The sequence below is a fragment of the Sapajus apella genome, unplaced genomic scaffold (assembly GCF_009761245.1).
Source record: "Sapajus apella isolate SASKATOON/1434 unplaced genomic scaffold, GSC_monkey_1.0 scaffold74, whole genome shotgun sequence".
In the NCBI taxonomy this organism is placed as follows: Eukaryota; Metazoa; Chordata; class Mammalia; order Primates; family Cebidae; genus Sapajus; species Sapajus apella.
Window position 1 is genome coordinate 6,783,082 of NW_022437014.1, and position 14,701 is coordinate 6,797,782.

Here is a 14,701-nt window from a genome sequence, read left to right on the forward strand (position 1 = left end):
TCCCTTTTGTGCAGTTCCACCCCGCACCGTAGGGGGCAGGAGCAGCCCTTCCTCGCTCGGATTTTCCAAGCTGCTTTGGTCTGTGTCAGACCCAACCAAGTCAGTATGAAAGGGGGGAACAGCCATGGAGACAGTAGGCCTGTGGCCAGGCTTGCTTTTTAAAGGGAGCGCTCTCCCAGTGATTAGGGACCTTAAAGCAAATTATAAGTAGTTGAACGCCAATGCGTGGTGCACTGCGGGAAAGCTCTCAGGGCCTCGCTCAAACGCGACCTGGCATTGTCTCCTCCCCGCGCTCAGGCGGAGAAAGGTGCGGTCCGACCCGCGGAGGCTCGACCCGGAAGCCGCCGCCGCTGCCCGACAGGCTGAAGTTGCCTCTCGGCTGCTGAGCTTCGTGTAGCACCGAGTCCTTGGGCCGGCGGCGTTCTCCTCCCTCGGTCGCCACTGGCTCATGAGTCCCCATGGCGACGGCAGGGGTCAGGCCCGGGAGCGGGCATTCCGAGTGGGGCCGCGGCGCTCTGGGGGCCTCCGCGGCGGCTTGGCAGTGTTCGCCGCCGTGGCCGCCGTGTTCACGCTCACGCTGCCCCGCTCGGTGCCGGGGGGAGACTCGGGTAAAGTACTAGCAGGGTTACCCCTCCTGCCCCTCTGCTGTGGTCCCAGAACGGGCAGGGGCCGTGTCTGGCCTCCGCACTTAGCATTCGCTCTGGGCCTCCATCCGCCCGCTTGTGCACAGCCCAGTATTGTGTGTTCCTGAGCCCGCTTCTGTTTCTATCCCTGTTTCCATCTCGTTTCTTTAGTTCTCAGGCTTTCGAGATGGGGCTTAACGACCTCTCCACTTCCCCCTGTGTTTTTTCCTGGTCCTGAGTATTTCCTTTGTATTCTTTTTGAGTCCACAAATACTACTCACCGAGTCCTTATTATGTTTCAGACGAAGGAACAGTAGTGGTGAACAGATACTGCGAGCGTACCAGTGCGGTTAGACAGTACACAAGTTAATGAATAAACAGCGTATTAACTGGTGATAAGTTATGGAGACGGTAGGCGGGAAATGTGATTGAGAGTGGGGTAAGGAGTGGGTCCTTCCGAAGGGCTATTCAGGAAAGGCTTTTGAAGAGGTGATGTTTTAATTGAAGCCTGAGTATTGAGAAGGAACTAGCAATGCAGGATATTTGCAGGAGAACTGTTAACAAGGTGGAAGCCAGGTGCGGCTGTTTCTGTGAAAAAGAAAAGCATGACTCATTGACCATTAAATCACATTAATTCTTATATATTTGAAGCAAGAAACAAGATCCAGATTTTGGTTTTGGATTCAACGATGCCATATCATGGCCAGTAATTTTGTCAGAAGGGTGCTGAAATTTCCGGTGGTGAACCTATGGACTGAAAAAGCAGTTTTTGGTGCTTGACCAGTTATCTCCAAGTGGAGCAGCTTAAACAGCAAACATTTATCATCTCCCGGTTCTGTAAGTCAGGAATCGGTGCTGCTTAAGCTAGACGGCAGTACTCAGAACAGGGTTGCTGTCATGGTGTGGGCTGGGGCTGCGGTCTTCTCAAGGCAAAATTTGGGGAGAAACGCATTCCAGTTCTTTGCTATGTGTGTCTCCATAATTTAACTGACTTCTGTCAAGAAAAAGATGGAGGACACCTCTCTGTTGGACACACCTGTCACTTTGCAACCTAATATTGTAAGTAATGTACCTCTTCCCTAGTTTATTCCTGGAAGTTTGTCAATAAACCCAACCCATATTCAATGGGGAGAGGATTACACAAGTGAGAATAACGGAAGTTGGGGTCAGTGGATATCATCTTTAGGGCTGCCTACCACATTGAAGATCGTTGATGTTCCGTTTTCAAATTGTTACCTTTCTTCTTTCCGGTCCTGTTGCACAAATAGGGATAGTGTTTCATTCGTGTAGTAGGGAGTTTTTGTACCATGTTTCCAAGATTTGTATTTCATAATGGAAGTAACTTTATAGTTGTGAGAGTTTTGATGCTGGAATACATTATTCAGAGGTTAGATAGTTCCGTTACTTGTAAAAAAATAAAAAAATTGAGTGTCAGCTACTTAGGGTTGGTTGAGCGTGAAGGTTAGGAGAGTAATAATCACTGACATTTATTGAGCATTTACTTTGTGCCAGGCATTGTTCCAAGTGCTTTATATGGGTTGTTTGAATCCTCCCAGCTACCCTTAAAAGGAGGTGCAATTATTATTTTCCTTTTATAAATGAGAAAGCTAAGGCTAAGCTATGCCCAAAGTCATGCAGGTGGTAGTCAGGAAAGAACCCAAGTACATTGACTTTAGAATGTGCCCTCTTGACCTTTACTCTTTGCCAAAACATTTTATGAAATTCTTTTCTAAATCCACCATCACATATATAGTGATATTGAAAATCTATTTAAAATTATGATTGCCTTCCCCTTATTAATACTGTGTTTTTTCCCAAAAGAATAAAGTTGTATATTTACCTTGAGTTACCAAACTTTAGGTGCTTTAATTTGGTTTGATGTGAAATAATGGTTGCTTCTAATATTTTTATGTTCATTTTTGGGAATGATTAACTGTTTGCCAAGTATATGCCAATATGGAAAATTTGCTTAATCGTATATTTGATAAATGTTGAATGTATTATTCTTGAATGTTTATGAATTATATTTTCATCAGTAAACAGAACACATCTCAAAACCAATGTAAGTGTGGTTTTGCCAAAATTATTCTTTGTACCACTTGACACATAGTTCATTTATGGGCGGAGTGCTCATGGTGCTTTTACGGGCCCCACTAGTTTTATACATGAGTTTATTTCAAAGATACTGTCTTTAACGGAAGTGATGTGTGACAATCTAGTCTAATTACTATTGAGAAGTATGATTAAAAGGGAGCTGGTTTTTCTAAAGGTTAAGCACCTGCTGACAACTGTGGTCTTGCCTTGCAGACAACAGAGCTGTGGTTCTCAAACAGGAAGTACTTCAGAATTACTTGGGAAACTTGAGCCTTAGGGTCAGTGAGTCCTAAGGAGTTTGGAAGTATGGGCAAGGAATCTTCACTTTTAAAAGGGAGATTAATTCTGATGCAGGCAGACACAACTCTGAGGAACCGTTTGTGTAAAGGGCTGGGAGAAAGCGAGGACTCAGGAACTTTTGAGGTTTTTTTTTGTTTTTTGTTTTTGCCTATTCACTTCCTCTTTATCACCATCTAAGAGTAGTATTTCCCTTTAGATCTTTATCAGAGATACATTTAAAAGCTTTGAATGGGGGCATCATTTCTATTTCGATTTTAGTTTAACATTTGATGAGAATTGATGGAAGTTTGTCACATTCCAGATTTATCTTTATGGCAGCAGAACTCCAGCAAATAACCACATACTGACTTTTCCATGGTAAGGAGAACTTAGAGAAAAATAGGCTATTTTTCTTAATGTTAAATATAATTCTGAATGAACTTAAAATGAAGGAGAATGAATAGTGACCTAGAAATTCTGAACTTATGGTGGCTTTGTCACAAAAAGATACAAGAACAAAAAAATTGATGAAAACAGTTTTGAGCTAAAGACATAAAAATGAATCCGCTGTGGGGTAAACTATCAAATCATATCATTTACAGTAGTTAACAAAGGGAATAGCTCTTTCATACACTGTGAGACCCTAAACTATTTAAAAAGAAACATTTAGGATATAAAAAGTGCTACTGGTTTCTAAGGTGCTCTTGGATATCTCTAACAAATGTCCTTAAGTAGTTGACTAATCTGTCTTCAGGTGCCCTTATAGGACTTCCATGATGCAGTCATTCACGTAAGACAGGGATGTCTTAGTAGCAAGGATGACAATGTGATGTGTCTTTTTGTTAACCTCTGTGTGCATGGCTTGAATTGATTCTTTGTGTGTGGCCAGAGGGGAGAGGGGGTGATACCTTGGCAGGATCCTGAAATGGATAGGATAATGTTTTTAAACTTAATGGGAGCGAGAAATGAAAACAACTAACCAGAAATATAAGGCAATCTAAAGTGCTAAATAGACTCAAGCAGGTTCTATGGAGGAGGAAGAAGTGATTAATTCTGATGGAGAGGCTGGGGAAGCAGGTGTCTAAGGAAAGGTGTTACCAAGAAGGTGGCAATTGAACTAGGCTTTGAAGGATTTAGGGAGAGAATGCTAGGGAAAATACTCCAGGGTGAGAAAACGAGTGAGAAGAGGTGTGAAACAGGGCCACTCCAGAGAAACAGTGGGTAATCAGATTTGACTGGAGGGAACGTACATTTCATGGATATAAGCCTAGAAAAAGAACCTTGAAACCATAGAAGGCTTGAATGTCATGCTGAGGAATCTGAACTTTGTTCAGAAGGCAGAGAGCAGCCATTGAGAAATTTTAGACTAGGGATGCAATCCAGCCGCGCGCGCGTGCGCGTGTGTGTGTGTGTGTGTGTGTGTGTGTTTGGGGAGGGGGACGGCAGGTGTTAAGAAGTAGAAGATTGGTCAAGTCTGTTGCCATAGTCCAGGCCAGAGAGACTAAAGGTCTAAATTGTAGCTGGGACAGAAATTAAACTTAGAGTATTGGCATCTATGAAAGGATAGGGAATAGACAGTAGTACATTTGCTAATAGGTACTAGTAACTTTTCATGAGTCATTCATCAATATTGATTCCTTACATTGTACTGTATTACAGTGTATAGGGATGAGTCAGAAAAATGTCCCTGAGCTCTGAATACTTAAAATGTTAACAAATAGGCATTAAATTATTGCATCATAATTTTAGAAATAGTCGTTAATAGTGAGGAACTATAAAGGACTATGTAAAAAGAATATTATTTGAAAAATATGTCTTATAGTAGATCTTACCAAAATAACCTGGAGTTAATAAACACTTGGAAATCAATGAAAGATATCCAATGCAATTAATGCAGAGAAGATATCCAAATGCCAGTTTTAGGGTAGTATGGCATATTTTATGGAGTGTCCAAACCTCAGATGTCTGCACATTTTACGTTATCGTAAGGTTGCATCTTTATAAACTTTCATGCTAATTTCTTCAGGGATAATAAAGCATATTATGCTCTAAAGCCCCAACAGTATTTGTATATTTGCATATGGATACAACATTCGAGAGGGAAAATAAGCATTTTTAAAAACCAGAATTTACCTATATTTCCAGTGACCAGTTCTTAAAGACTATCACAGATAGTTTGTTCAGTAAGACCTAAGGGAGAAAATATTCTTAGACTATTTCATGCTGTTAAATCTCTACAGATTTACAGTTTTATCCAGTCAAATTAATGCAAAACCCCAATGCAAGCATTTGGATTTTGAAAACTTTGGAGGAGTGTCATTCTCTAATAGTAATTATTGGTTTTACATTATTTTTTCACAGGGGAACTGATCACAGCTGCATATGAGCTTGGAGTAAGTATTAGTTTTATTGTTTAATCAATGCTCTCATTAACAGTTTTAGGAATTAAGAAAGTTTAATTAAGCATGGAGTAAAGTAGATTAATTTATTTTCAAACCCTGGTTTTTAGTAACTTATAAGTACAGTACGTGACAATTTACTTTGTTTTAAATCCAATTAAACTAAATTATAAAGCAAAGCCTTTACTATATATACAGTAGCTGCCTTATTATCACCCCAAATTTTGTATAAGCTGTGGAGAATAAAATAAATCGGGTTAACAGTTTTAATAAGTTTATTATTTAATAAACTTTATTATGGTGCATGATCCCTTTAGGCAAGACCTTAGGACTGTCAGCGTGGTGGTAATCCGATAGCAGTGTGGTCTTTCAACTTTCTAACCCATATGATATTTCAGAACCTGCTTTTTTTCAATAGCCTTTTAAATGACCCTAATGTACTGTGAACCCAGAGAACAAACTGCTTAAGAACCGACAATGAAATATGTCGCCCTTTCTCAGGGCGGTGCACCATGTGATACACGCTGCCAAATCCACTAAAGAAAATATTTATTTGTATTGCCACAAGAGGATTACAATAGAAAACCACTATTCATATGTTTAGTCATTGGTGCATAATCTTCAGAGTTGCCTGAGAAAAGGGCTACTTTTCAATTAAAGTCTGTGTGACTCTTCCTTTCCTCGATGAAAACCTAACAGTTGCTAATTTTTCCATAGGTTGCCCATCCTCCTGGCTATCCTTTGTTCACGCTGGTGGCTAAACTGGCAATTACACTGTTCCCTTTTGGTTCAATTGCCTACCGCGTCAATCTTCTCTGTGGCTTATTTGGAGCAGTAGCTGCATCGTTACTTTTTTTCACCGTTTTCAGGTAAAGTAGTTGATTAGTTAAAATTAATTTTCAGCAGTTGGAGATGTAGATTTCTTATGGCTCAAATACATACATTTAAAAAAAAATCTTTTGCTTGGTTTCCCTAACACGTGATTTCACTTTCTTAATTTATAATAATTTCATATGCATTTGACCCCTCAAATGATTACACATTTGGTTCTGTTTTGTACAATGGAGTGAAGGTGTCACCAGTTCATTATCACAATTCTCTGGTTAGGCAGAACTAATAAGGTTTGTCATTTTACGAAGATGCAGATGGACGAGTTTACCTCAACAATGTGAGGTTCATCTTTTGGTAAATGGTAAATATCATTTAATTACTCAGAGTATTGCTGATGGGCAGCTGCTTGTCAGGTCCAGGGCTAATATCTAATTATGTTGTATTCTAAATATGAACATGTTGTATACTTTTTGAAATAAGGCTATTAACTAAGGAAATCAATTTGGGATGTGGTTTTAGTAAGGTTTGACTCCACTCCATTATTGCTCTAGGGAAGGCAGGCAAATTAGATCTCAAGTACTTCTAGAAGGCTTTCTTAGTTTGGAAGGTTACCCTGCTTTTAAAACACTGGTCATTAATTTAGAATGTTGGTAACTCATTTGTCTTTGATGTTTCTGTCGCCTTCACTCTTAACTCAGTGTATCCTATGCTTAAGAGGATTATAGTGAAAAATACAAATTATGCTTTCTGCAAAAGGAAAAACCAAATGAAAACACTTCTAAAAGCTTTTGCAAGTCTTACAAAACAAATGGTTTCTATATGTAAATATAATTTGAATAGGCAAATTTCAAATGTTATTTTTGAAGACTAATATTTTTGTGTTAAAGTCATAATACTGCCCTTTAGCTAAATTCTAAATTCTCTTTTAATTATTTATAGAAAGATAACAGTATAACTATAACTCTGAAGTTTACTTTAAAGCTGCGAAAAAACTTTCATATTCAGTTATCATAACTATTGCTCTTTTCTAGACTTTTTATGTTATTAAATTTGTTGTTATTTTAGTCTTACAGCTTTACAGTAATAGCCAAATCTTTAAGTATGAAATACTTAAAATAATGTCTTTGCTTAGATTCATTAATGCCATGAATATTTTTCTGTTTCTCAATGGTTCAAATATTTTTTATTAGAATTGGCTTTTTTTTGAGTCTTTTGTAATTAAGAATCTGTCAGTATTTCCACTGAGAAAAAAACTGTTGTTTTTAAATATCTAGATTGAACAGGAACTTCCTTGTTCTGTAATGAATTAGTACATTATTAATTTTCACAAGATACTTTAGAACAAACACATTTAAAGAAAACTATTTATTTTGATAGTCTGTATTTTAGATCATTTATGTAACATATGCATATATTTAAATATTATGTAGCTATAAATAGCCCTTTGTGCATGTAAAGGGATTCATTTTCTAAAACTTTTCCGTGTTTTTCAACATATTAATTGTTGATGCCATTCCACATGAGAACCACTGTAAAAATCATAAATAAAAATCTTAAAAAAAAATTTTACAGAATCCAGATAGCTCTGGACAGTACTTTTGAGTTATCTATTTAAAAATAGCTTTTATTATTATGATTGATTATAATGGGTTTAGATTAGCACACTAGCCTGTAACACTTTTCGTTTAATATACGTGGCTAATGATATACTGTATACTTGCTGACATGTGGTTTAAATCCAAACTCTTAATATGAGTAAATTAGGTGTTTGAGTGGTTTTAATAATATAGTATATGCTTTGGAAAAGTTGCCTTCTTTCAGAAAAGGGATCTAACAATATTATCTCAATATAATTTTAATATGAAAATACTTCATTATTTTGAATACAAATAATTGACAAGGTACACGTCCTTTGGGAATAACCTAGTTCAAGTGGCAAATCTGTTTTGTCAAACAATAGACACCCTTCAAAAAGGAGAAGCCATCTCTATGGTAATAGGACTAACAGTAGCCTATTGATTGAGTGGAAGAAGACATTATACAATGTCAGCTGGCTTGTTACAATTTCATTTGTTGTATGACCTGAACTTAACCTTTAAAACCTTTCTTCTGTGAATATAAACCCAACAGCAGGACACAGTTTCTGTACAACTATTGCAGTGATGGCTTTTTTCCTGTCCCAGCATACAGCAGATGTGTTTCTTTGCAGGTTGACTCCCTTATCAGAATTTGTTTAGGAGACATTTCACTACTTTATTCATTTACAAACCAAATCATCATTCCATTTTGTTGTTGAATATTGAAGGGTTTTGATCCAGGAAACAGTTTTATTCTTTTTTTCCCCCATCACTTAAGAGACCATTACTGTACATGTAGGATTAGGGCTGACTGGTGTGCAGTAAATTAATTCTTTTAACAGGTTTAGGTTTTTTTCAGGTAATTGTTCACATAGCATTTAGCTCTTGGGGTGGACATAAAGACCTTCTGTACCTTTTAAACAAAGATTTTATTTCAAAAGCAAATTTCTGTTTAAATGTGTTGATGTAAAAAGCTCCATTTTTTTCAGTAAACATGACTTAGATTGAAAGACCAATTTATTCGTTGTTTCCAATTACTATGTAATTTTTGCTTTTCTTGCATCTTTCTCTTGCTTTTAAAAGCTGTAAGATGTCATTAACACTGCATTTTTTGTCAATCTTTCCTAATGGTTGGTAAGAACTCATTTATATTTGCTTTTCTCTAATGTAGAAAGCATATGAGTAAAACAGCACATTGAAAGCCGTATGTGTCACTGTAGTTTATTAAATTAAAAATAGTAAGATTGTGGCAGTTGTTTCTGTATGTATGTATTTATGTATTGTCCCCATCAGGAGTATTTTTAAGCATGCATTATGTTAAGGGAGTTTAGTACATTTCATTTATATGAAATAGTATTCATTTTATTAATGTGTACATCTGTGTTTCTAAAACTATGTAATATAGTTAGTGATTTCTGGAAACTGGGGTTTTCTTTATTAGGGCTATTAAAGTAAATGATTTTTAGATTTGATAGTATAATATTTAAAATGTCCTATTCTATTGGAAATTCACAAATCCTGTTAATATAAAATTTTAAAGTTATAAATAATATAAAGCATTAACATGAACACCATTTAACATTGTTTAATGCTTGAATTTCAAAATGGTTGTCTAGGAAATAACAAACTAAATCTTAATTACTGAATAAAGAAGGAGAACTGAATTCACTATCATTAAATATCTGTATTCTCATTCTTCATACGTTCTGGTATCACTAAAAGAGAAGAGAGCATGTTGATATCATTGTCTACAAATTCTTTACCTTAGGGAAGATTTAAATTGCTTATGATATCAGAGGAGGCTATATGTTGTGTCATTTATTTTGATAGTTACAGTGCGGGGGATGTATTCTCAACAGACCTGACAGTCAGCCTAGCCTTTTCAAACTATTACGGGCCAAATGGAACTATAGAATAATTCATTCCACATTATTTGTTGAACACTCATGTGAATTGAAAGTAAAGCTCTTAGTTTTTATAATCAGAATTCAGTGCTTATTTTAAAGAAAGTAATACAAAGTCACTAACCATTAAATAGGCAGTTTTTCACATATTTTTTTTAAAAGATATGGTTTCAGGAAACTCACATAAAATTACTTTCCAACATAATTAATATTGTACAGTAAGACATCAGATCTCTTAATGTCAAGTGGATTACCTAAAATACTGGACTATTAATAATAGTGAAGGTATATTGAAACTATGGTTACCACAAAGAACGTGTGATCAATTTCAGTAATCCTTTAATATCTCTGGCAGATTGTTTTGTGCCAGCATTTAATTCATGGACTTTGTAATTTTATAATTTATATATTTTTAAACATTATGTTGCTGCTAAAAATTAATTTGATTCAACTTTTGAAAGGCAAAGACTTGATTCTGAGCACTGTGTCTGCTATTCTTATAGCTTCAGCTAAGATTCCATTCAATAAAGAGTAGAAAATTAAAATGCCATACCTTAGAGAATGCAGAATCTCCTGCTTAAGGGACATTTGGATTTTCCAGCTCAGAGAGTATTTTAGATTATTGCCATAGAGAATAATGTGAAGCTCTTCCTAATTTCAGAAGTAACTATGCGTAAGTAACAAATAGTCACCAAGTTTTTGTAGTGGAAGAAGAATGGAAAGTACTGGAGCATTAATTTCCATTCAGTAGAATATCTGTCCTGATCCCTGGTTAATTGATCATATATTTCTCTCATACTTGTATTAAAATTGCATTGACTTAGACTGCTTAAGCATATTAAGAGCTTGGTTCATTTGCATTTACTTATAAGTAGAGGGACATATTAGGCTCAAATAGTAGCGCTTCATTTTAAAGGGAAAAAAGCATAGCAAAAACTCTTTTTTAAGACTGTAGAGTCTTTTCTGACAGCTAGCCAGAGTTAGAATTAGTTCAAGGAAATGTTAATAATGCACTGCCTGGCCTAATCCCTTTGATATCACCAGGTATCCTCCTGTTCATGGGTTAATTGCTTTAAAAGCGCAGGCAATATTCTGAGCGGTGGGCCGCTTCACCTTTTCACAGCTGTTACCATTGAGTGACAACTAAATCCCATGTGTAAGATGAGGAAGAGCTCAATCTCCAATTGGGAGAAAATTTATGTAAACCACAATCCCTTCAGAATGTGCGGAAGTCATAGACTTTCTTGATTTACTCTGCTTTTCCCAGAAAGCTCTATTGTTCACTTTCCTAAGTCCCATCAACCCTTTGTAGCAGAATATCACAGCGGCAGCAGATAGCTTGAAATATATAAATGCTATCATAGCTCTGATTAATAGCAGTGCTTATGAGTCAAGTCTGATAACAGTGCAGCTCTCCACTCAATTTCAGATACTGCTAATGGAATCTGTCTTCTCCAATTGTAATATGAGAAGGCCTAATTTGCCATGGAGCTTGGAGCTGTCACCAGTAGGGGATTGTGGGGTCAGATGGGAGCTGCCAGGTTTTTGCCCTCCAGCTTGTATCTCTCACTTTGAATAGAGCAGCCCCCTGCCTGCCAGTTAGCTGATAGGCCGCCGTGGGGTTTATGCCACTATATACAATAGGAAAGGACTACATAGGCTGACTTTATAATTGTGAAGCTAGCTCATATTTCCACAGCTACTGTGCCGCATAATTTCTAATAAGTGGTTTTAACAAATGTCAGATTATGAAAAGTTTCCTCAATTACAAAAACTTATAAAACATTTAAATTGCTAAATCTGTTTCCTGCCAAGATTTTGCCACTGGAGCTAGTCATCAGTTATTATGGTTGTAATAATAAACGCACATATTTCTATAAATTACAAATAAAATTATAGGCCATAATTCATATAGATTTGGTACTTTTCAAAGCCATAAAAATAGACAATAGTCTTAATAAATTGAGATATTAAGATATACTTCATGACTTTACATAAGACTATTTAATATTAAATCTCTATTGTTTATTAAGTTGATTAGTACTGCTGATGAAAGTAATTTAATACCCTCATTCTGTTGACTTTAGTTATTTGGATGCTTTACATTTATTTCCTATACTTTTAATATCTTAACATTTAAGAATTATGCAGCGTCTTCTAAGTTTTCAGTTAAAAAGGATCTAATGTGATGATATGCTGTGGCCAGTGTCTTTGAGGATACTCCGATGGAATATACTTTTAACCAATTTCAGTCTTGCTACTGAATGCCAAATATATTATAAAGATTGAGTAACAAGCTAATCTTGAGGTTTTATATGCTTTTACACATTTTAAACAAAATTGACTAAAATCTGTAACTGGGGAGTTATTTTAAACCAGGCTGGACCATTGTGCAAGTTAGCCGGCATACTGTGGAAACTTGGTTAAAACGTGCGGTAAATTGGTTGTTCCTAGAAAGCCTAGCTCAGCGTTTTCTTATATGTATTCAGGAATAAGTTGATGGAATACAATAAAATGAACTGTTTTAAACTTTGATAGCTTTATCATTCAGTAGCTAATGCACAAATCTTAATTCTAATGGAAATTGTGTGATTACATTTTATTTATGGAAGCTATTCCTAACCTCACTTGCATTTAAGTTTGTTTTTTTCCTTTTGGAAGGCTTTAAGTTTTTTACCCTAATTTTATTTAGTGGTTTTGAATCAGAAATAATACTTTATACTTTTCCTTTTAGAGTACTGGTAGTTAATATCGATATAGCTGAAAATTCTGAGCAAAACATTTCTCCTTTTGGTTAAACCTCATGAAGTAGAACTAACCTTAGTAGGATTTTATCTGGAATCACAGGAAGTTTTTCTAAAATGTGGAAGAAAGGACTAATTTGCAAATTTATTAAAGGTGGAAATGCTTTAAATTGTTTTAGGTTCAGTGGTGATGGCTTCAGAGATGTATTTTTTATATCATGTCCTAAATTATTGATTTATGTTCTTAGGTCTAAACTTGACAGTGAAAAGATTTATATTCTACTGCTCTCTCAGTGGCCTCATTATAATTTTCCCACAAGCACCTGGCACATAGTGATACCCAGAACATATTTGTTGAAAGAATGTAAAGTCAGCTGCCACCAAAAGAAGGAGGCTTAGCAGGACTTCAGTTTTTCGTAACTTAGCGCCCTAGTTTGACCATTCTCCAGGTAGGCTGGAGAGATAAATACGTGGTGTTGATTATGTGAATGAGCCTGAAGGGAACTTTTATATCATTTTCATGAACAGGACCCAGAAAGATAAGAACATGAAAGGATGAGGGTAGTAGATTTGCTGTTCGTTTTATCCACCTTTACCATGCTTCTTCCCTGTAGTTAACTGCACTATTTTAGTTGTCACTATGAATTGACACTAATAGTAATTTATTAAACAATAATGCTCAGATGCTGCACTGTGGCCTGCCCAGTCAGATTCTGCTTACTTCAAGTAGGACTTCTCAGTACACTCAGAATAGACGTAGGGCATTGTACCCTCCGTGTTGGGTTCTTTGCATGCAAGTAACACGGAAGACAACTACATTCATGAATTTTATGAGGCATGTCAAATGTGTGTTCGGAAAGAATTTCAGGTTTCTGTTATTTGCCTTTTGATTAAGGGTTAGACAAACATGTGACTACACATGAAAATCAAATACTGTGTAGTGGAAAGAAAAATACACCTTATCAATAGCAAACCTGTGTCAATGGTGTAAATTGTAACCTCGTGATTTATCCATTGTGTCAACAGATGAATAGTATTCCATCAGTGAGAAAACTACTACACAATCAGTACCTTTCTTAGGAATCTTATCTTAGTGTCATGAATTTTGTAGACCAAAAAAAGAAGACAGGTTTTAAGCAGAGAATTCTGATGCTCACATTTGATGCTTAATAGCATCACATCATCCCTACTCCAGTGGAGGATTTCTGTCATTTGCATGATCTGGGTGAGATTTTAAACACTTGACTACCCTTCCCATACTATCTATCATACTCTTGGTATGTCTTTTTTTATTGACTAAACACTGTGCTCTCCTGGAATGTGAAGCACATGGTTTTAGTGTTAACCTAAGTAATAAGCAATCAGGAAGATTTATCTCCTGCAAATATACTGTAAAGTATATTTTATATAGAGAGTATAAAGTTATTTATATAAAACAAATGTACTTCAGTGACTTTTGGATTTGATATTTTGAATAATCTGTATCAGTGCTTTCCTCCATTATTGTGAAACCTTAGAATTAAGTTTACCTCTTTAACAGTGTAAGAATTTGATGTTGATTGTTGATATTGACAGTTAACTTTTATAATACAAGGGTTGTGTTATTAAAATGATCATAGTGGTGGAGTTTGAAGATTGTGGTCTTTTTTTCATATGATCTAATATGATTTTTATTTTTCTGTAACTCAGGTTAGATGATAAAACTGTGTGTTTCGTTTGAAGGAACACCTTATTTGACCTTGCTCTATTGGGGCTCTGTGAGAATTAAATTGAGAACGGAAAACATCTTTTTTCATATCTAATTCATCTTAAGTATTCTTAAGTTAAACTAGAAAATGGTTTAAACTATTAACTGTATGTTAGCAAGTTCTGGTGAAAAGAATTCTCATTTTATTCACAACCTCGTTTGAATTTATCTTCTGCTTCTCCAGTTTGCTTTTATTTGGCTGAAGCGATAATCAATTTCAATAGAAGAAATATGTCTTTTCATTGTAATGGGCTAATTTTAAGATTCTGCATTAGCATATTATTAACTCTTAGTTGCTTTTTTAAAATAATAATTAAGAATTATTCAAATAAGAATTGTTTTAAGAGTTGTTCAAAAGAATGAAATGGAAATTGAAAATAGGTCTCCTGGACTGCCAAGTGAAAACACAATGATGTTTTCGATTATGTCATTTTTGTTTGAAAAAAAAATCATCAGTGGCCGGGCGCGGTGGCTCAAGCCTGTAATCCCAGCACTTTGGGAGG

General features: G+C 35.9%; 1 protein-coding gene across 5 annotated transcripts in view; it reads left to right on the forward strand.

Moving 5' to 3' along the window:
* The first annotated feature begins 326 nt into the window (after positions 1-326).
* The window catches only part of TMEM260 (transmembrane protein 260), a 75,439-nt gene continuing 61,064 nt past the window's right edge, over positions 327-14,701 (forward strand). For all 5 annotated transcript variants that reach the window (XM_032251159.1, XM_032251156.1, XM_032251157.1 and 2 more), the window contains exons 1-3: positions 327-608; positions 5,358-5,389; positions 6,113-6,264. In XM_032251159.1, the coding sequence (XP_032107050.1) occupies positions 449-608; positions 5,358-5,389; positions 6,113-6,264 (344 nt within the window). In that variant the 5' untranslated portion in view covers positions 327-448. The remainder of the gene's footprint in view (positions 609-5,357; positions 5,390-6,112; positions 6,265-14,701) is intronic.